This window comes from Chlorocebus sabaeus, chromosome 10, assembly GCF_047675955.1.
Source record: "Chlorocebus sabaeus isolate Y175 chromosome 10, mChlSab1.0.hap1, whole genome shotgun sequence".
NCBI classification, from domain to species: Eukaryota; Metazoa; Chordata; class Mammalia; order Primates; family Cercopithecidae; genus Chlorocebus; species Chlorocebus sabaeus.
In genome coordinates this window covers 88,862,926-88,886,982 of record NC_132913.1, presented here as the reverse complement: position 1 = coordinate 88,886,982, position 24,057 = coordinate 88,862,926, and the positions used below count along the sequence as shown (strand labels likewise).

Below are 24,057 nucleotides of genomic sequence, written 5' to 3'. Positions count from 1 at the left end.
GCTGAGCTGGCTGCGTTGCTTCCCTCTCCTTCCTTGCTTTAGGTGTTTCCTGTAACTTCTCTGTTGAATTCCAGTGTTCTGTCTTAGATGATCTAGTCAAAGCGTGATTATCTACTCACTGTTTTGGTTCCTCTTTTTGAAGGATGTGAATGTACTAGAAGTCTCTAGTCAGCCATCTTGAAGTTCCTGAGATTGGTCTAGGTTTTACAAATATACATATTTAATCAATCACCCTTTACCTTCTAACAATAGCATAAGAACCTTATAACAGTATACTCCCAATTCCTCCCTTAATTTTTTGTGTTATTGTCATAACATTTGCTTTTACATATACTAAAAATTATAATACGTGTCTCCTTTGGGGACTAAGTTATCTTTTTGCTTTAGACTCTCAGTTACCTTTTAGAGTAACTAAAAATAACAATAATGTCTTTATATTTATCTTCACATTAATCATTTTGGAGATATTAAGTTCTTTTCATATATATAATTTCTGGCTATAATCACATTTACTCTGGCTGAAGAACTTCTTTTATGCAGGATATTTATTCTGGTTAAAAGAGGTTCATTTCATGTAGTGTGGGTCTCCTAGGTTTTGTTTGTCCGAAAAGCACTTTATTTCTCCTTCATTTTTAAAGGATGTTTTCTCTTACATAGAATTCTGTGTTGAGGTATTTTTGTTTTGTTTAAAGATGTCACTGCCATATTGCCTGGCTTGCATAGTTTTAAACAAGAAATCTGCTGCAGTTCTTGTTTCCTTTGTATGTAATGTGTCTTTTGTTTCTGACTGTCTTCAAGGTTTTTTTCTATTTATGTTTGGTTTTCCACAATTTAAATAATATATATCTAGGTGTGTGTGCATGTGTGTGTATGTTTGATGGGTGTGTATGCAGGATATTTTTTCTGCTTAAGGTTCTCTGAACTTCTTGAATCTACGGTTTGGTGTCCTTCATTATTTTCTTAGAAAACTCTCAGCCATTAATCCATCAAACATATATTTTGCCTTGTTCTCTCCTTTCTCTTCTGGGATTCCAATTATATACCTCTTAGTTGTTTGATATTGTCCCACAGTTATTAGTTATTGGGTGCTGTATTCTGTGGGGTTTTTTTGTTTTTTTTTTACTTTTTTCCACTTTGTTTTTTAGTTTGGGTAATTTCTACTGATACATCTTCAAGTTCACTGATTATTTCCTTGCCTGTGTCTGCCTCTTGAGCCCATCAAAGACATTCTTCATGTCAGTTACTGTGTCTATTTCTGTTATTTCATTTGTCACTCTGTATCTCCATTTTCTTCTAAAATTCACCTTCTGTTCATCTAGTCATCCACCATTTTCATTAAAGCCTTTAATATATTAATCTTAACTATTTTTAAATGCCTGTTGGTAATTCCAACAGTTGCCATATATGTGAGATTGTTTTTTGTTTTTAATGCTTTATCTCTTAATAGTAGATTTCCTTTTCTTGCTTTCTTGCATCTTATAATATTTTTGTTGATAGCCAGACATCCTATATAGAATACTACAGATTAAGGTAAAAAGCATTCATAGTAGGAAATGGATATGCCTTTTCTTTCCTCATGTAGACAATTAAGTTAGTTTAGTAAGGAGTTGAGCTGGGTTTGGGCTCTGTTATTGTTCTCTGTAGTGCACCACTGATTTTATATTCCTCTAGCATTATCTTGTGCTTAGAGTGGGGTCTAATTTGCTGGAGAGATTTTTTAAATATTCCTGTTCTTCCTCCAGCTTCTGGCTTTCTCTGTGCATCTCAACCTCAGAGAGCTTTTCTTTCTACACTCTCATCTCTTCCTCAGTACAGGACTGCTATTGCTTATTATTGGTTTTTAAAGCCTGGTACTGGGAGGCACAGGTTCTCTTTTGTCCTAGTTGTGCCTCTGTCTTGGGTAAGCTCTGTCTTTTAGTGTCTAAGAAATGAGCAATATTTCTGCCTCTCTCTTATTATAGGAGACATGTAATGATCTGGAAGCAGAATGGTTTCCTGCCTTTTCCCCAGGGGTAGGTCTTCATGTATGCATTGGGTACAAAAGCGTTTCCACTATCAACTTCAGCTTTAGCTTCCTAGAGAATGACGCGGGTGGGGTTTCCCATTCTTCCTGTGGCAAGTAGGTGCTCTGCTCCTCTGTCTGCACTCTGATGGAGACTTTCCTTGGCATCCTACCTGGTTTCCAATATTTATCGTAACAACCGGTGGAAGGCTGTGGAGAAGGTCTGTGAGTCAGCACAAAATACTCTTGTGTTTGCGGCTACAGGGGTTTTCATATTCTAACATTAGCCTACCCTCAGCCTTTAACAATTCTTTACAAAATTTATCTGATTTTTTGTTTTTTTTATTTGAGTCTGGCTGTCACCCAGGCTGGAGTGCAATGGTGTGATCTCGGCTCACTGCAACCTCCGCCTCCCTGGTTCAAGCCATTCTCCAGCCTCAGCCTCCCAAGTAGCTGGAGTTACAGCCCACCACCATGCACAGCTAATTTTTGTATTTTTAGTAGAGACGGGGTTTCACTGTATTGGCCAGGTTGGTCTCAAACTCCTGACCTCAGGCAGTCTGCCCGCCTCAGCCTCCCAAAGTGCTGGGGTTACAGTTTAAGCCACTGCGCCTGGCCTTGAATTCTTCTTAGTTGCACGTTTGGTGAGCCTGTCTTCTTCCTGTACTCTAGTTGGATGAGTCAGTGCATATATCCCATCTATCCTTGGAAGTGCTTGTACTTTCTTAGATTTCAAGTTAATTGGTTGCGCTGTAAAGACAGCTCTCTGATGGATTCAAAGGTATTGCAATTTTGTAAATTGCCCAATATTTTATTGTTAGGGTGGGAGCTGTGGTATTTTCAACTTTCTGTGTCTTAAGAATAAGCTTGGAAGTGCCAAATAGTTGTTTTTATATTTTCCAAGAGTTCATAGTTGCGGTCCTTGAGAGAGTAGGTCTAATACAAGCTATTCTTCCATTACTAGAAATGAAAACTCTGCCTGCCCTTCCTCCCACCCTTCCTCCAACTTTTTGAGGTAAAATTCACATAACATAAAATTAACTAATGAAAGTGTAAAATTTAGTGGCATTTAATATATTCACAGTGTTTTGCAAATACCACTTCTAACTAATTCCCAAATATTTTTATCACCCCAAAAGAAAACCCTCTACCCATTAAACAGTTGTTATCCATTCCCTCATCCCCCAAGCCATTAGAATTACCATTTTGCATGTGTCTCTATGGATTTACTTATTCTGAATATTTCGTGTTAAATAAATTATACAATATGTGACCTTTGTGTCTGACTTCTTTTACTTAGCATAGTGTTTTTAAGGTTCATCATGTTGTAGCAGGTATAAATACTTCATTCCTTTAAAAAATTTTTTTTAACTTGACTATTGTATACATTTATGGTGTACAACATGATGCTTTGAAATATATACACAGCTGGGTGCGATGGCTCACGCCTGTAATCCCAGCACTTTTGGGAGGCTGAGGCAGGCAGATCATGGGGTCAGGAGATCGAGACCATCCCAGCTAAGACAGTGAAACTCTGTCTCTACTAAAAATACAAAAAATTAGCTGGGCATGGTGACACACACCTGTAGTCCCAGCTACTCAGGAGGCTGAGGCAGGAGAATCACTTGAACCTGGGGGGCAGAGGTTGCAGTGAGCTGAGATCACGCCATTGTACTCCAACCTGGGAGACAGAGTGAGACTCCATCTCAAAAAAAAAAAGTATACAGTGTGGAATGGCTAAATCAAGCTAAGTAACATACGCTATTACCTCACATATGATTTTTTTTTTTTTTTTTTTTTTTTGTGGTGAGAACACTTAAACTCTACTCTTTTAGGAATTTTCTAGTATACAATACATTGCTATTGGTTATAATCCCCATGTTGTACAGTAGATCTCTCAAACTTATTTTTCCTATCTCTCTGAAATTTTGTATACTTTGACCAACACCTCCCCAATTCCCCTACCCTCCAGCCCCTGGTAACAACCAACATTCTACTCTTTGCATCTATCTGTTCACCATTTATAGATTTCCACTTATAAATGAGATCATGCAATATTTGTTTTTCTATTCTTGGCTTATTTCACTTAACATACTTTTCTCCAGATTTATCCATATTGTTGCAAATGACAGAATTTCCTCCTTTTTAAAGGTTGAATAGTATTGGGTATATATACCATATTTTCTTTATTTGTTCACCCATTGATGGACGCTTAGATTGATTCCATATCTTGGCTATTGTGAATAATGCTGAAATAAACATGGAGTGCATATTCCTTCAACATTTTATTTCCTTGTGGTATATACCCAGTAGTGGGATTGTTGGATCATATGGTAGCTCTACTTTTAGTTTTTTGAGGAACCTCTATGTTTTTTTTCATAATGGCTGTGCTAATTTATATTCCCACCAATAGTGTAGCAAGATTTCCTTGCTCTATATCCTTGGCAACATTTGTTATCTAATCTTTTTAATAATAATAGCCATTCTAACTGGTGTGAGGTGTATCTCATTATGGTTTTAATTTGCATTTCCCTGATGATTAGTGTGGTTGAGCACCTTTTCATATACCTGTTGGACATTTGTATGTCTTCTTTGAGAAATGTCTTTTTTTTTTTTTGAAACGAAGTCTCATTCTGTCACCCAGACTGGAATGTTGTGGCATGATCTTGACTCACTTGCTGCCTGGGTTCAAGTGATTCTCCTGCCTCAGCCTCCCGAGCAGCTGGGATTACAACTGCCTACCACAGGCTATTTTTTTTTTTTTGTAGTTTTAGTAGAGATGGGTTTCACCATCTTGGCCAGGTTGGTCTTGAACTCCTGACCTTGTGATCCACCCACCTTGGCCTCCCAAAGAGCTGGGATTACAGGCGTGAGTCACCGCGCCCAGCCAAGAAATGTCTATTTTAAGTCCATTTTAAACTTCAGTTGTTTTCTTGTTATTGAGTTCCTCATGTATTTTGGATACTAACCTTTATCATACATAAGGTTTAATAATAATTTGTTTTCCATTTTGTAGATTGTCTCTGCTCTGTTGATTGTTTCTTTTGCTGTACAGAAGCTTTTTAGTTTGATGTAATCCCGTTTGTCTATTTTAGTTCATTGCCTGTACTTTTGGGGTTATATCCAAAAAATTATTGCCCATACCAGTGTAGTTTTAGAATTTCTGGTCTTACATTTAAGTCTTTAGTCCATTTTGAGTTAATTTTTGTATATGGAGTAAGATAAGGGTCCAGTTTCATTCTTCCACATGTGGATACCCAGTTTTCCCATCACCATTTATTGAAGGGACTGCCCTTTCCCCATTGTATGTTCTTGGTACCTTTGTTGAATATCAATTGATTGTCAATGCATGAATTTACTTCTGGGTGCTCTATTGTATCCATTGTTTTTTTTTTGTCTGTTTTTATGCCAGTACCATGCTGTTTTGATTACTATGGCTTTGCAGTAGATATTGAAATCTGGTAGCCTCTAGTTTTCTTTTATTTGCTCAGGATTGTTTTGGCTATTTCGGGTCACTTATGCTTCCATATGAATTTTAGGTGTGTTTTTTTCTATTTCTGTGAAAAATATCATTGGAATTTTGATTGCAATGCCTTGAATCTGTAGATTGCTTTGGGTAGGATGTACATTTAAGCAATATTAGTTCTTTGAATTCATGAACACAGATATCTTTCCATTTGAGTCTTCTTCAATTTCTTTCATCAATGTTTTATAGTTTTTGGCATACAGATCCTTTACATTCTTGGTTAAATAAATTTCTAAACATTTTTGTAGATATTATAAATAGAATTGTTTTCTTCATTTTTTTTTTTTTAGAGAGTTCCTTGTTAGTGTATAGGAATGCAACTGATTTTTGTATGTTATTTTATTTCTTGCAACTTTACTGAATTTACTTATTAATTATAACAGTTTTTTGTGACATTCTTAGGAATTTCTTAAAATATAAGATCATGTCTGAAAACAGACACTTTAACTTATTCCTTTCCAATTTGGATTTGTTTATCTTCCCCTTACCTAATCACTCTAGCTAGGACTTCTAGTATAGTACATTGGAGAGAAGTGGGAAGAGTAGATGTCCTTGTCTTGTGCCCGATCTTAGAGGAAAAGCTTTTAATTTCGCTGTTGAGTATAATGTTAGCTCTGAGTCTGTCATGAAAGTGTGTTGAATTTTTTCAAATGCTTTTTCTGCATCTATTGAGATGACCATATGGTTTTGTCCTTAATTCTGTTAATGTGTATACATTTATTGACTTACCTATGTTGAACCATCCTTGTATCCCAGAGATAAATCCCACTTATTCACCATGAATGACCCTTTTAATGTACTGTTAAATTCACTTTGCTAATATTTTGTTGAGGATTTTTACACCTATATTATCAGGGATGTTGACATAACTTTATCTTTTTGCAGTGCCCTTGTCTGGCTTAAGTATCAGAGTAGCACTGTCCTTGCAAACTGAGTTTGAAGGTGTTTTCTCCGTTTTAATTTTTTGGAAGCATTTGAGAATAATTCAAAGTAGTTCTTGAAATGTTTGGTAGAATTTAGCAGTGAAGCCATCAAGTCTTGGCATTTCTTTCACAGGAGAGTTTTTATTACTGTTTCAATATCCTTACTCATCATTGGTCTGTTCAGGTTTTCTGTTAGTTCATGACTCAGTTTTGATAGGTTGCATGTTTCTGGGAATATATTCATTTCTTCTAGGTTATCCAATTTATAGATATCTAATTGTTCACAGTAGACTTATAATCCTTTGTGGTTCTGTGATATCAGTTGTAATGTCTCCTCTTTCATTTCTGATTTGGAGTCTACTCTTTTTTTTCTTAATGTAGTTAGAGGTTTGCCAGTTTGATTTTTTTTTTCAATAAACCAATGCTTAGTTTCATTGATCTTTTCTACTTTCTTCTGGTCTCAATTTTACTTGTTTCTGCTCTGATCTTTATTATTTCTTCTACTAACTGTGCACTTAGTTTGTTCTTTTTCTATTAATAGTTGCTTTAGATGTAACATTAGGTTGCTTGAGATTTTTCTTCTTTTTTGATGTAGACATTTTTTGCTATAAAGTTTCCTCAAAGAACTGCTTTTGCTGCATACTATAATTTCTGGTATGTTGTGTGTCTATTTTCATTTGTGTCAGGATATTTTTATAACTTCCTATTTTAGTTTCTTCTTTGATCCATTAATTGTTCAGGGACATGTTTAATTTCCACATATTGGTAAATTTTCCAAAATTTCTCTCGTAATTCATCTCTGGTTTCATACAATTGTCATCAGAAAACATAGTTGATATGATTTCAATCTTATATATTAGTTAAGGCTTGTTTTATGGCTTGACATATGCTCTATCCTGGAGAATGTTCTATGTGTTCTGGGAAAGAATGTATATGCTGCTGCTGTTGGGTGGAATGTTCTCTACATGCCTTTTAGTTCCATTTGGTCTAAAGTGTAGTTCAAGCCTACTGTTTCCTTCTTAATTTTCTGTCTGAATTATCTGTCCAGTGTTGAAAGTGGGGTATTACTGAAGTCCTCTACTATTTTTTTTTTCTTTTTTTTAAAGCTAGTCAAGTGAAGCAGCTGGAGTGGAGAAGAAACAAAGGAATCTGTAACTGGTTGTGATCAATTAAGTTGTAAGCACCATTACACTCAGACCAGCCTGAAGTCCTCTACTATTGTATTGTAGTCTGCCTCTTTCTTCAGATCTATAAATATTTGCTTTATATTTATTCTAATTTTGGGTGCATATGTATTTACAATTGTTATATTCTCTGATGAATTGACCCTTTTATAATTATATAATGACCTCCTTTATCTCTTTCACAGTTTGTGACTTAAGGTCTGGTTTCTTTGGCATAACTATAGTTACTCCTACTCTTATTTCCATTTGCATGGAATATCTTTTTACATCCTTTCACTTTCAGTCTATGTGTGTTCTTAAAGGTGAAGTGGGTCTCAGGTAACATATAATTGGGTCTTGTGTTTTTAAATGATTCAAGTCATTCTATGTGGTTTAAATGGAGAATTTAATCCATTTACATTCAAAGCAATTATTTATAGGTAAGAACTTACTACCGCCATTTTGTTCATTGTTTTGTGGTTGTTTTGTAGATCCTTTGTTACTTTATTCCTGTCTCCCTTTATTATTGGATGATTTTTTTATAATATATGCTTTGAGTACTTACTTTTTATCCTTTTTTAATCTCCTATGGATTTTGCTTTTCATAGTTACCATGAAGCTACATAAATTATACTTTTAACAGGCTATTTAAGCTGATAACTTAACTTTGTATTTTAAAAAAAACAAAAAACAAAAAAAACTACGGTTTTTCCCCACTTACCTCCATTTCCAGAGTTCTTTATCTGTTCGTATGTGTTCAAAGTACTGTCTAGGGTCCTTTCCTTTATCCTGAAAAACTTCCTTGGTAATTCTTTTAGGGCAGTCTACACCAGGGCAAACTCCCTAAATTTTTTTAATCTTACGGATTAACTTAATTTCTTCTTTTTTTTTTTTTTTTTTTTTTTTTTTGAGACGGAGTCTCGCTCTGTCGCCCCGGCTGGAGTGCAGTGGCCGGATCTCAGCTCACTGCAAGCTCCGCCTCCCGGGTTCCGGTCATTCTCCTGCCTCAGCCTCCCGAGTAGCTGGGACTACAGGCGCCCGCCACCTCGCCCGGCTAGTTTTTTGTATTTTTTTTAGTAGAGACGGGGTTTCACACTGTTAGCCAGGATGGTCTCGATCTCCTGACCTCGTGATCCGCTTGGTTGACAGATCTTTTTTTGTTTGTTTGTTTTCAGCACTTTGTCATTCCACTGCCTTCTTAAACAGTTTCTGATAAAAATTGATAAAAATTGGCTGGTAATCTTATTGAGGATAACTTTTTTATATAAGTCACTTCTCTGTTGCTGCAAATTCACTCTTTATCTTTTGGCAGTTTTATTATATAGCATGTCTGCTGTGATGCACTTTGAGTTTTTCCTCATTGGAGTTCTTTGAGCTTCTTTGATGTATTGATTTATGACATTTATCAAATTTGGGAAGTGTTTGGCTGTAAATTCCTCAAATATTCTTTCTTTCTTATTTCCTGTGACTCTCATAATATGTATATTGGCACACTTGATGATTGTCCTGTAGGTCATTTAGGCTCTGTTCACTTTTCTTCATTCATTTTTCTTTCTGCTCCTCATTCTGGATAATTTCAAATGTCCTATATTCAAGTTCACAAATTCTGTGTCCTGTCTGCTTTAATCTGCCATTGAAGCCCGTGAATAAATCTTACATTTCTGTTATTACACTTTCTACTGTAGAATTTATATTTTTTAAATTTATTCTTTATTGACAGTCTCATTTTTTGCATACATTGTTTGCTTAGCTTCCTTTTGTACTTTGTCAGCTCTTTAAGCATATTTAGGAAAGTTGCTTTAAAATCTTTGTCTAGTAAGTCCAAAGTCCTGGCTTCCACAGGAAAGATTTCTGGTTTTTTGTTTTTTTGGTTTTTTTTTCCTGTGAATGGGACATATTTTCTGTTTTTCTATGTCTTATAATTTTTTGGTGAAAATTGGGCATTTTAAATGTTATAATGTGGTAACTCTGAAAATATCCCCCTTCCCCAGGGGTTGCTATTGTTGATCATTGAGGGCTACAATTACCTTTTTAATGACTTATGTAAACTATTTTTTGCAAAGACTGTATTCTTTGTTTGTGGTGGGTCTGTGATCTGATCCATCATCTAATTGATCAGCCAGTGAACTGACAGAGCTTTCCACAAACACCAGAATTCATCCACCCTCTTTTTTTTTATTAAGCAGTGCCCTGTTAGCTACAAGTTTTGGATTATATTCTGGAGTTCTGAGATCATTGATCTGTCATTCATTGACAGTTTATATTTATTTCCGTGGAGGGACTGATTTTTGGACATCCTATTCCATCATTTTCTATGATGTCACTTACATCTTCTTTTTTGATAAATTTTTTCTTTGATATTAATCTTTTTGTTTTCATATATTCTTTAAATTACTATTTTTGTTTCCTGGGGCTCAGGGAATAAGAGGTTCATGACATGTGAAGTAATTATGTGTTTTCTTTTAATGCTTGACGTTTCCTAACTTGACAACCTGCTAATACATTTCATCCATGCATATATCTCACTATATCCTAGTTGCACAGGTTAAATTGTAAATAAATTCTACTCCTTATATAAGAGAAAGCAAAGTTAGAACATTCAATCTCATTTTATCATTTATAACCAACAATAATACTAAGTTTAAAAACTATATTGATATTTAATTATTTCTATTCACTTTCTCTTCTGTTTTAATTTCAGGATCCATATTTTCCACCTCAAAAAATGAGTGAATATGTAATGGACCCTCATATTGTAGGTAAGATGTTATTTATATATAAATTATTGCAATTTTTGTAGACTTATTCAGTAAAATTGGGAATATGAATTCATATAAAATAATTACCATCAAGACCTTCTTTCAAAAGGTAAATTACACTATGATGACTTTTGATTATTGGCATGAAAACCTGTGGAATTACAGTGTCAGCAGAAAATCAAGGAAAGCAAAATACAGGTGGCCTTAAAATCTGGAAACCTAGATATTTTACCAGTTTTATGATATTAATAAACCAATTATTACATTTATTTATCTGTGTTTCCAAACTTTTTGTCTGCACCATGAATCTTTCTAGTCAGAAGTTTTCTCTAATTCAAGAAGTTGTTCAGTGACCTTATGAAGACACATTTAATGTATCACCCAGCATCATAATAAAAATATTTAACCACCAATATAGCATAAGCCTGGCCAACCAGATTACACAGTTCTGTTGGATGAGTTCTGGAGACCCACTGCTGTGCCATGTTAGAGTTGAGGGAAATGGAAGATTCCTAAGGGAATCAAGGTAGTCAGGACAATATATGTAAGGTGACAGTTGAATATCTTGAGGTAGCAACTTTTTTTGTTTGTTTAAGTTCTGGGATACATGTGCAGAACATGCAGGTTTGTTACATAGGTATGCATTTGCCATGGTGGTTTGCTGCACCCATCGACCTGTCATCTAGGTTTTAAGCCCTGCATGCATGAGGTATTTGTCCTAATTCTCTCTCACCCCTTGCCCCCCACCCATCGACAGGCCCTGGTGTGTGATGTTCCCCTCCCTGTGTCCATTTGTTCTCCTTGTTCAACTCCCAGTTGTGATGAGAACATGCAGTGTTTGGTTTTCCGTTCCTGTGTTAGTCTGCTGAGGATGATGGTTTCCAGCTTCATCCATGTCCCTACGAAGGACATGAACCCATTCTTTTTCATGACTGCACAGTATTCCATGGTATATATGTGCCACATTTTCTTTATCCAGTCTATCTGTGATGGGCATTTGGGTTAGTTCCAAGTCTTTGCTATTATAAATAGTGCTGCAATAAACATGTCATGTGCATGTGTTTTTATAGCAGAATGATTTATAATCCTTTGGGTATATACCTGGTAATGGGATTGCTGGGTCAAATGGTATTTCTGGTGCTAGATCCTTGAGGAATTGCCACACTGTCTTCCACAATGGTTGAACTAGTTTACACTCCCACCAACAGTGTAAAAGCATTCCTATTTCTCCACAGCCTCACCAGCATCTGTTGTCTCCTGACTTTTTAATGATTGCCATTCTAACTAATGTGAGATGGTATCTCATTGTGGTTTTGACTTGCATTTCTCTAATCGTCAATGATGATGAGCTTTTTTTCGTGTTTGTTGGCCACATACATGTCTTCTTTTGAGAAGTGTCTGTTCATATCCTTTGCCCACTTTTTGATGGGGTTGTTTTTTTCTTGTAAATTTGTTTAAGTTCCTAGGAGATTCTGGATATTAGACCTTGTCAGATGGATAGATTGCAAAAATTTTCACCCATTCTGTAGGTTGCCTGTTCACTCTGATGATACTTTTTTTTGCTGTGCAGAAGTTCTTTAGTTTAATTAGATCCCGTTTGTCAATTTTGGCTTTTGTTGCAATTACTTTTGGTGTTTTAGTCATGAAGTGACTATGTCCTGAATGGTACTGCCTAGGTTTTCTTCTAGGGTTTTTATGGTTTTAGGTCTTACATTTAAGTCTTTAATCCCTCGAGTTAATTTTTGTATAAGCTGTAAGGAAGGGATCCAGTTTCTGTTTTCTGCATATGGCTAGCCAGTTTTCCCAGCACAATTTATTAAATAGGGAATCCTTTCCCTGTTGCTTGTTTTTGTCAGGTTTGTTGAATATCAGATGGTTGTAGATGTGTGGTATTATTTCTGAGGTCTCTATTCTGTTCCATTGGTCTATATATCTGTTTTGGTACCAGTACCATGCTGTTTTGGTCACTGTAGCCTTGTAGTATAGTTTGAAGTAGGTAGCATGATGCCTCTAGCTTTGTTCTTTTTGCTTAGGATTGTCTTGGCTATATGGGCTCTTTTTCGGTTCCATATTAAATTTTAATTTTTTTTTTCTAATTCTGCAAAGAAAGTCTATGGTAGTTTGGTGGGAATAGCGTTGAATCTGTCAATGCTTTGGGCAGTATGGCCATTTTCATGGTATTGATTCTTCCTATCCACGAGCATGGAATGTTTTTCCATTTGTTATGTCCTCTCTTATTTCCTTGAGCAGTGTGGTTTGTAGTTCTCCTTGAAGAGGTCCTCACATCCCTTGTAAGTTGTATTCCTAAGTATTTTATTCTCTTTCTAGCAATTGTGAATGGCAATTCCCTCATTATTTGGCTGTATAGGAATGCTTGTGATTTTTGCACATCGATTTTGTATACTGAGACATTGCTGAAGTTGATTATCAGCTTAAGGAGTTTGTGGGCTGAGATGATGGGGTTTTCTAAATATACAGTCATGTCATCTGTAAACAGAAACAATTTGACTTCCTCTCTTCCTATTTGAATACCTTTATTTCTTTCTCTTGCCTGATTGCCCTGGCCAGAACTTCTAATACTATGTCAAATAGGAGTGGTGAGAGAGGGCATCCTTGTCTTGTGCCAGTTTTCAAAGGGAATGGTTCCAGCTTTTGCCCATTCTGTATGATATTGGCTATGGGTTTACCATAAATAGCTCTTATTATTTTGAGCTCCATCAATATCTAGTTTATTGAGAGTTTTTAGCATGAAGGGTGTTGAGTTTTATTGAAGGCCTTTTCTGCATCTATTGAGATAATAATGTGGTTTTTGTCACTGGTTATGTTTGAGGTAGCAACTTTTTACCAATTAGTGTATAACAGTGTTTTACTATTCTTGCAATGGGGACTGTCACAAGTGTGTAGTGACTGGATAACCATTTAGAGCAGACTGAAGTAATCTAGTTAAAATGAAGAGAAAATAATAAGATAGCTGAAACACCACTTGGTATAGAAGGAAGATGATCAAGCAATCATATATCATTGTAAGCATTATAAGCATTCTTGAGTTATAGAGAGAACATTCCAATTAAGGACTTGTGGGTAAAAGAATAAAAGGAAAGTATGGTTGAGAAGTATAGTTTTAGAATAAAGTTCCCAATTGGAAATTTTAGCTTAGCTTGAATAGTAGAATGCAGAGAAATAAAGGATTTTTAACATGATTAGAATTTAACGCTTTAGCCATATTCATACATCTGTTTCATACAGTAATGCCAGTTCTAAGAACATACATTGGGATGCAGAAAGCTATTCTAGAATGTAGGATGTCAGTCTCAGGAACTAACAGTTTAAATGCTAGGAAAATTTTAAGGTATTTAATCCCCAGTGACTCTGGTGAGAGCTCAGCAAAAGGAAGAGAGCTGTATGAAAAGTCTGAAACTTCTTAGGGATTACATAAGTGGTTGTTATGAGAATGATGGTCAAAATACAGACCTGAAAGGCAATTCTGATGAGGTTTCAGATGGGAATGAGGAACCAGGTATTGAAAACTGGAGTAAAGGTTATCCTGTTATAAAGTGGCAGAGAACTTAGCTAAATTGTCTCCATGCCTGAGGGCTTTATAGAAGGCAGAATTAAGAGTGATGAACAAGGCTATTTGGTGAAAGAAATTTCTAAGCAAAATATTGAAGGAGCTTCATGATTTCTTTTAACTGCATATAGTAGAATGTAAGAGAAGATAAATGATTTAAAGATAAAATTTATAATTAAAAGGGAAGCAGAAAGGAAATATTTTAAAAATTCACAGCCCAGCCAATGTAAAGAATGGAAATGCATGTTTAGGAAAGCAAACCAAAGATGTTGCCAAGTTGCTGTTTGCTAACAAAATTAGCATGACTAGTAGGGAGCCAGGTGATATTCATCAAGAAAATGGAAGAATGGCCCAGAAGGCATTTCAGGGATCTTAAAGGCAAACTAGGAACTTGAGGGCAAGGTTTCCAGAGAGGAGCCCATGGGACCTCAACATTCACTCTCTGTGCCACCTCAGGTGTCTTATCCCCACATTTTAGCAAAGGCCTTCTTGGACACCCTAGCAGTGGCTTAAGCCAACCTGGGTGCAGCTCCTGTTTTCACTCCACAGAGTACAAGTGGTAAGTCTTGGTGGCATTCATATGATGCTAATTCTGCAGGTGCACAGAGTTCATAAGCTACCTCCACCTAGATTTCAAAGGATATTGTGGACAGCCTGGGGACCCCAGGCAGAAACTTGTCGCAGGGCTCGAGCTTTTGTAGAGAGCTACAGTGAGGGCAATGTCCAGCAGAAAGGTGACGTTTGGGCTCTTGCAGAGACATCAGAACTGTAGAGCTACTCACGTGCAATGCCAGCCTGGGAGAGCTGCCGGCAGAAGACCCTAACCCATTAGAGCTGCTATTTGGGTTAAGCCTAGCAAAGCTGTGGGAATGCAGCTGCCTGAGGCCTTAGGGACCCAACGGCTGCCCCATTGTGCCCAGAAGGTGGGACATGGAGTCAAGAAAGATTATTCTGGAGGCTTAACATTTGATGTGCACTCCATTGGATTTTGGACTTACTTGTGAGCATTAACCTCTTTCTTGTCTATTCCTCCCTTTTGCAATGAGAATGTCTCTTTCATGCCTGTCCCACCATTGTATTTTGGAAACAGGTAACTTTTTTAATTTCACAGACTGACAACTAGAAGGGAATTTATCTCAGGATAAATTGTGCCTGACTCTCGCCCATATCTGATTTTGATGAGACTATGGACTTTTGAGTTGGTGCTGGAATGAGTTAGGAATTTGTAGCTATTGGGATGGAATGAATGTATTTTGCATGTAAGAAGAACATGAGTTTTGGAGGGCCGGGGTAGAATATTATGGTTTGAATAGATCCCTCAAAAGCATGTGTTGGAAATGTAATGCCCAATGCAACAGTGTTGGGAGGTGGGACCTTTAAGAGGTGATTAGTTCAGGAGATCTTCACCCTCATGACTGGATTAATGCCATTATCACAGGAGTGGATTATCAGCAAGCATGGGTTCCTTATTAAGGATGCATTTGCCCCTATTTGTCTCTTGTCCTCTCTTGTCCTCTTGCCTTCCACCAAGGGAATAACAGTGTCAGAAGGCCATTGCCAGATGCTGGCACCTTGATATTGGACTATCCAGCTTCTAAAACTGTAGAAATAAATTTCTGTTCCTTATAAAATACCCAGTCTCAGATATTCTTTATGGCAACACAGAACAGATGAAGATAGATACCCATAAAGCTTTTGTTCTAATATCCTTTGGATTCTTCAAACCATAGGCAGACTTTTGGAGTAAATCTGATGGAATAAGCTCCTTATTCTATTATTTCCAACTACTCATTGGAAGGGGGGAAATTATTCTACCAAGTAATAAAAAATGTTAATGAGGGTATAAAGTAGATCCCATCCCTGCTTTACCACTAACTAGTTCTGTGACCTTAGACAATCATTTGTCTTGTAAAAGCATTACTTTCCCAATTTTAAAAATAAGAGTAAACTAGATACCAAGAATAAATATTTCAATGCTTCTTTGTAATTGCGTTATATTGCCTTATTTGGTCTTTAAAACTTTGTACATGCTACACATAGATTAAATTATTTAATTTTCATCCAACCCTGTGAGGTTGACACTGTGAATTTCCTTTTACATATGAGGCAACAAAGACATTTTGGAAAGTCTGAGTAATTTGAAAATTTATAAAAGATGTATATGAAACAAGCCAGTTGTCCAGTTTCCTCTGAAGAGTCTTTGTAAGCACTGTCCAATCTATGGTGTATCTAAAATTTAAAATAAATACTTGGGAGGGGAAAACAGGGCCTGTTTTCTTACTGCCCACCACTATCTTGCTCTTGGGCAGGTCATTAACTTTTCTGGAATTTTTCTCATCTTTAAAATGAGAGAGGTAGTTTCAAGAGTGTTGGATTGTCTGTTACTCTAAACATCTATATTCCTAGAATTATGTCTGAACAGAGCCTTTAAAAACTATATAAATAAGATTTCAAAATATATATGTAAAATGTTTTTTTGTCATATGTTGCATTATACTTTTCCATTTACTTATGCAGACCGGTCTTATACAATTAACCCAATAAATTATATACATTATATAATTATATTACATAAAATGTATTTATGTTATATAAAATGAAATCAATGCATTAAAGAGTTTAGTAGTGCTCACATCACACTCTCATTGGTTCTTAGAATTATCATTACCTGTAAGCAAATTAGAGGTGTGTGCCTAGTCCAGTTACTTTGAAGCTACTTTCATAAAGACCCTCCGACTCCTAGTATTTATGCACATATATTTTATCCTAGGCTGACAGTATTTATGCATGTATATTTTAGACTAGGCTGACAATTTTTCATTGAAGATCTTGGTCATTCCACTCCCTGCTTTGTCATTGTCTTAGTTTGTTATATAAGGTTCCTCTCTAGGGATGTGAATTTAATTCTTTAGGAAATCTAGAATTATTCATGAAAGACATCTAGAATGTAAACTTTCTGCACAGCTTTACGGAGTTGGGTATCTATAGCAAATGTGTGATGGAAGATTACCCAAATGACTGCTAGAAGACAGGCTAAAATGAGGTAACTCCAAGAAAGATAAGTAAAGCCATTTTTTTAGTACTTCCAGTGAAGCACAGCTTTGAATAATGTACATAATCTTTAGCAGTCACAGAAAAGGATAGAAGCACCAGGAGTTCAATGATAAGATTTTTAAAATTTTTTTGATTTTTTGATTTATTTTTTGAACTAACATTAAGAGCCAGAGTCAAAACTAAAAGTACTAGATACAAACATTTACTATAATCTGTCTACAAGAGTGTATCTTCTGTACATAAAAGTACAGAGCATGGTGACATTTAACTTTAATCACTTAATGTATGCATTTCAACATTACTACTGAACATAGTAGTTGGTCATTAGGTGACAGACCCAGCGGTGCAATGTGTCAAGTGTTAGAGGATAGGGGGTAGTAATGATAGCAGTGTCGACCTGAAAGGAAAAAGTGAAGGCAAAATTATATTGGCAGACAATCTATTTGGGCCAAGCTTGAGGACAGCAACCCAGGAGCATAGACTCAAGTTGCCCTAAATATACACTCCAATTAGCAGCAGTTACAAGGGTATTTTTAAAGGAAAAGAAGAGGCAGTTTCTAAGTTGTTTACCAAAAATTTCCATTAAGATAACATAAGGTATAGATTGGCTATACATTTTTTGTTTGTATTACAAATTTCTGAAACATGAAGATAATAAGTGGAGGAGCTAACCAGTAACAAAATGACTTTAAGCAATTGCCCCCAGGCATGGGCGTGGAAGTGGGGTGGTGGGGGGTGGGGGTCATGACTGAAGTCCCATATTCATGTTTCTCTGGGCCTAATAAATTTTTCTTACCTTACGTAGCTCAGACTCTGACCCATTTTTCTTTTCTCAGTAACAATATCAACAAAATTATATTTATTTTGTGCTGCTTATATTCCAGACACAGTGTTATTATATGCCTTAACCCTCTCAACTGAAGAATCACAATGTTCATAAATTTTGGAAAAAAGAGCTTTATTTCTTAAAAAGGGTTGCAGCCTGTAGGTTGGCCAACCACATACTGGGAAGCATAGCTTTGGGCAGAAGCTGGAAGCAGACACTTTTTTTTTTTTTTTTTTTTGAGACAGAGTCTTGCTTTGTCACCCAGGCTGGAGTGCAATGGCGTGATCTTGGCCCTCTGCAACCTCTGCCTCCCAGGCTCAAGTGATTCTCCTGCCTCAGCCTCCTGAGTAGCTGGGACTACAGGTGCACGCCACCACACCCAGCTAATTTTTGTATTTTTAGTAGAGACAGGGTTTCACCATGTTGGCCAGAATGGTCTCAATCTCTTGACGTCGGGTTCCACCCACCTCAGCCTCCCAAAGTGCTGGGATTACAGGCCCGTGAGCCACCGTGCCCAGCCTGAAGCAGGCACTTTGAGAGAGGAAAGGATGAGAGAGGAATTTATGCTAAACAGGTTGGCTATATATTTAACAAGTTATAGGAGGAGCTATGAATATTAATGACAAGTGGGACATGTGCATGTGTAGTAAGCAAACATACGTGTTACATTCTTCCTATGTTCACGTTGGGCTGGAGACTTAACATTTAAATGTGTTAAGATTAGACTCCGTACATCAAAAGTTGAAATGGAGGACACAGGGGCATCCTGTGTGCAGTCTCCATAAACTGGCCAGAACCAGCCCGTGGTGTTGGTGGGGGCGGGGGTAAGTCTCTTATCAAGAAAGAATGCTGATCAGTTGCTGTGTCAAAATTACAAAAGGGAGGGGCAACAACAGGCAGCTGGCTGAAATCAGCTGGAGAATAAATCTTCTGAAAGGGTCGGTTTCTGTTTAACCATTAGGAAAGAAAGCCTAATGATGGTTAGCAAAGGAAGGGGTATAACAAGGCATGACCAACCTCCCATCCCATCATGGCTGGGAACTCAGTTTTTAAGGTTTATCTGGGGTCCACTGGCCAAGAGGGGGTCTGCTCAGTTGGTTGCAGGGCTGAGGATTTAATTTTTGTTTCTTAGCCATTAAATCACACAACAACCTTATAGGGAGGATCTTCGTCTTTTGACAAATAAGGAAACTGAGGCTGAAGGAGGCCAAATGACTTGTCCAAAGTTAGACACATAGTCACAGAAACTGTGTCTAAGCAGTCTCCTCCAGAGCCTGTGCTCTTAACTGTGCTCTCATAATCACTAAAGATGTGTCTGTAAAATACACTTCTCAAATGCCACAAGTGCCAGCTTATTTACATAATCATTTTCTTCATTCTTTTCCAGATGGGTTAATACAAGATAAACCCTACAGACCGAGAAATATAAATAGAAAGGGAAAAGCAGTAAGTAGATTGATATATCCTTTAAAAACCACCGTTAGCATTTTACATTGTTTTGAATTAATATTTACTGATGGTATTCTGCCAGAAAGAAAGTACATACTTCATTATTATACATTTTATACATTTATACATTGATTATAAATCAACTTTATCATATATTTTATAGTTACTTATAAATTTATAAATTATTATAAAGTAATACAAATGTAACATCAACTTTAGGCTACACTACTTGTTGCTTCTACCTCCCCCCAAATAGTTATTGCTTAATAGGCAAACCACAATAGCACTGGAAAAGCACAGGCTATGGCTGCCCATCTATTGGGACATGAGCAATTTTAAAGAAGCCACTTTTCTCATCCCAATTTCCCATTAATACTTAAAGTTAACTATTTTGGATTTCATTCTTTGAACTTCGAAAATGTTTAATTGTTCAAGATTCAGTTGTCTAAATGCCATGCCAGGCTAACAGCAATAAATATTTCAGAAATGGAACAGGAATGTGTAGCTTGAGATGAAAATCAGGCAAGAAAGAAATATTTTAATGACAAATAAGAGAAAGAAAATGGTCTACCTCATATTTTGCACTCAGAAGGCAAGAACCATGCTCATACAGTGGAGAAAATTCCAAGTGCCAAAAGAAGTGTCAGTGCTTTCTTGTAATTTTTAATGATTAACTTTCTTAATCTAAGAAATCAGAACCCTATGCTAATACTCTTGTAGAGAGTAAGATTTGATATAAGAATTTCTTGGACTTCATGCAGTAGGCTTTAGTCACTTTAAAGACAGCAATTCCAAATTTTTCAGAATATTACTGATCCTACAATTCAGTCCAGTTATCCCAATAAGCCATTAAGTGTTGTGGAAATTTTAATGTTTTGGTGCTTACACTATTTATTCCAGACTGACTCATACATCTAAAAATAGTATGAGAATTCCATCAGATTATGTGGCCAAACTTTTATTTAGGGAAAAAAAAAAAAAATCACATACCTATAAGGTACTAGGTTGTTCCAGAAGGAGCACAAGATTTCAAGCCTGAAGACCCGGATTCTGGCACCAGTCTCTTCATTCATTATTTATAAAACATTTATGGAAATACATACTATATAGCAGACACCATGCCAGTTAATATTTAAAGAGACTATGCTACATAATGGGTACCATGTTAAGCTTTTTATGGCCATTATTTTATTTAATCCTTACAAAAAATGGGCATTATTATTATTTTCATTTTGCAGAGGAGAAAACTGAGTCTCAGTGAAATTAGATAACTTGTATAAGGTCACAGTCAGTAAGAAAGTTGGAATTTGACCCTACAGTGCATAAAATTAATGTACTTATCTCCTGATCCCCGACCTTCAGAAATTAAAAATATATTAGTGAATGTGGTTGACGGAAAAGTAGGCACAGAATTACAGCTATACTAGATGGAGGCACAGGGTGTTTTAGGAGCATCCTGTGAAAAGCGCACTTAACAGGAACCTGGCAGGAGAGGGAGGGTAGAGGTTGGTAATGAAAGGCCTTTTTAAACAAAAAAAGGTGATTCAATGAAACAACATATGTAAAATATTTTCCAGTGCCTTGCATATACATTACCCATTGTTTTGGCTGAATTCAACTGAAGTCTCATAGCAGTAGCATTCTCAGGACCATTCAAACAAATAATATTTTAATAGCATCATTGAGCTGGAGAACTTGAGATTTTATGTCGATTCCAATTCAATATATTTTTACAAAGATACATTTTATCAGAAAAATGCAGCTCTGAGTCCAAGAGACTCAGAGACACCTAAAAAAGTATAAACCATCTCCTAAATGCCAGTGTACCAAAATCTTTAATCATAGTTGTCATTTTTCTCCACCAGAATGTAAGCTCCTTGAGAGCTAGGAGATTGTGTGTCTTGTATTCCCCCACATCTGGAACAGTGTCAGATACTTTAGCATTCAACAAGTACTTTTTGAATGAGTACCTACTATGTGTCAGGCACTATGGATACAAGAATGAAAATAATACAGCCTTTGACTTCAAAGACCTTACAGCCAGGTAGAGGAAAATATGTACTTGGAGCAAATCAGTAATATATCAGTATTATATCGGTAATATAATTGTTCTAAAAGGAGATACAAAGAATGGTAGGTATAGGCAAAGTAGTACCTGTTATTAAAGATGATCTGACAGTTGGCTTGAGATTGGGCCTGACTCCATATTAACTATGGCAACTCAGGTGCTTTGGCACATTACTACCTGTTTAGTTCACTGCCATAACCAAAATACCATAAAGTGGGTGGTATATAAACAACAGAAATTTATTTTTCACATTTCTGGAGGCTGGGAAATCTAAGACCAAGGGCTCCTGCATTTTCAGTGTCTGGCGAGGGCGCACTTCCTAGTTTACAGGCTGCTATGTTCTTGCTGTGCCTTCACATGGTGGAAGGGGTAAAAGAGTTCTCTGGGGTCTCTTTTATAAGGACAGTAATCCCACTCATGAGGGCTCTGCCCTTATGACCTAATCAGCCCTAAACAGGCCCTACCTCCAAATACCATCACACTGGGGATTAGGTTATCAACATTACTTTTGGGTGACATAAGCATAGAAGAAACATTCTCATTGCAAAAGGGAGAAGTAGGAAAGAAAAAAAGGAGTAACAAGTCCCAAGTAGGTCCAAACTACAAGGCAAACTCTGAGATCTTAAGGCTTGAGAATAATCCTCTTTAGCTCAGTGTTCTAGAACCAAGGTCCTGCCTTCTGGACTCACTGTGGTAGGAGTCTTGCCTTATGGACCCACTTGGATAGAGATCCTGCCCCAACACCTTTACTAGGCAGGGATGGGACCCCCAAGGCTCCAAGCAGCTCTGCTCCCATGGCTTTGGGTGACTGCAGTCCCACAGCTTTGGGCAGGGGCTCCATCTGACCTGTCAAAATTGAGGCAATGGTCTCCCCTTTTGAAACTGAGGAAGCAGCCCTGATGATCTCTGAATTGCCTTTGGGGTTGTTTTTTCCTTTTTCTTGAAGAGTAGTGCCTGGCTTCTGTTGAGATGACTGATGAAGTCTGTGCTTCACACTTACACTAATCTTTTTATTAAATGGTTGCTTGGCTATACCCTTAGCATTGTCTCCCAAACATGCGTTCTCATTTTTTGCAATATGGATAGCTTAAGAATTCACCAAATCTTTAAGTTCTAGTTTCTTTTTGCCTAACAAGTCTATCTTTAAGTGATGTCTTTCCTCTCACATTTTACAATAAGCATTCAGGATGACCCAAGCCATACTTTCAACACTTTGCTTAGAAATTGCTGCAGCCAAATACAGCCATCCCCTCTGCTCCACAGGGCATACATTTCAACATCCCCAGTGGATTCCTGAAACCACAGATTTTACCAGACATTATATGCTTTATGTTTTTTCTATACATACATATCTATGATAAAGTTTACTTTATAAATTAGGCATGGTAAGAAGTTAACAACATCTAATAATAAAATAGAACAATTATAATATACTGTAATATAAGTGATATGAATGTGGTCTCTCTCTCTCAAAATGTCTCATTGTGCTATAGTCACCCTTCTCCTTGAGATGAAGTAAGATGATAAAAGATGGGTACTAAGTGATTAATGGCTGGGTAGTGTATACAGCATGGATGTGGTGGACAAAGGGATTGTTCCCATCCTGGGCAGGATGGGGTAGGATGTAGTGGGATGCCATGAGAGTTCAACATATTACTCAGAGAAACTAGACTTCAGTGCAAAAAAAATAGCCAAAAAGAGGAATGCTATATAATAATAATATCATCAATTCACAAAGAAGACATAATAATCCTAAAGCAACAGAGCCTGGAAATGCATAAGCCAAAATCCAATAGAGCTGAAAGAGGAAATAAAATCCTCAATTATAATTGGGGATATCAACACCCACTCTCAGCAATTTATGGAACTACTAGGCAGAAAATCAAGTATATAAAAGTCTGGAATAACAGTCAACTAATAAGATCTGACACTCTGCCCAACAATATAGCAGATATACATTGTCTTCACATGCTTATGGAACATTCACCAAGATAGACCATATCCTGGGTCATAAAACAAAGTTCAGCAAATGTAGAATAATTAAAACCATATGAAGTATGTTATTTAACCATAATGGAATATAAAGGAATTCAAAGGATTTGGGGGATGATCAAGGAAAAAACTATGGCCATGAAGTGGCAGTGGTACACAAAACTTTATTTGGATGATGCTTTGACAGGTTCACATGCTGGAGTAGTCCCTTATGGCATGAGACTATCCAGAAGTGATAGCATGGGGTGGAGAAGAGCACCACTCAGAAGGAAAGGAAATTCCCAGGGGAGAAGAGTGTCAGAAAAGGGGGTTACATATCTACGTGCTTTCACTCAGTAACCTGGCAGGGAGTCTCTACATCACAGAGCTCCAATGGGCAGCAGAGGTCTGGGGCCTTTATATTCCTAAGTTTTATCTAATCTATGGCTAGCAGATGCTGGGCACAGTTCTGTGGGGCATGCAAAGCAGGTAGGCTCTAAATAGCCAAAAATATGCTTATTTGTGTTATATTTAAAACAATTTGATACATACAAATTTTAGTCTTCTGCTAACAGACTTATGAGATAATGAGTCTCAGCCTGCCGTGAAGAAGTAAACAACTGTATTGGTTAGTTTTTACACTGCTATAAAGAACTACCTGAGACTGGGTAATTTTTAAAGAGAAGAGATTTAATTGACTCTCCGTTCCACATGGCTGGGAGGCCTCACGAAACTTACAATCATGGCA

General features: G+C 36.8%; 1 protein-coding gene across 5 annotated transcripts in view; it reads left to right on the top strand.

Moving 5' to 3' along the window:
• The window catches only part of C2CD6 (C2 calcium dependent domain containing 6), an 80,160-nt gene that overhangs the window by 15,885 nt on the left and 40,218 nt on the right, over window positions 1-24,057 (top strand). For 3 of the 5 annotated variants that reach the window (XR_012094266.1, XM_073019930.1, XM_073019927.1), the window contains 2 exons: window positions 10,316-10,373; window positions 19,209-19,267. Coding sequence is in view for 3 of the 5 variants with exons in the window: in XM_073019930.1 (XP_072876031.1) it covers window positions 10,340-10,373; window positions 19,209-19,267 (93 nt within the window). In the remaining 2 variants the exon portion in view is untranslated. Of the gene's footprint in view, window positions 1-7,003; window positions 7,628-10,315; window positions 10,374-19,208; window positions 19,268-24,057 lie in introns of those variants that run through there. The other 2 variants (XM_073019928.1, XM_073019931.1) reach the window with 2 other exon arrangements.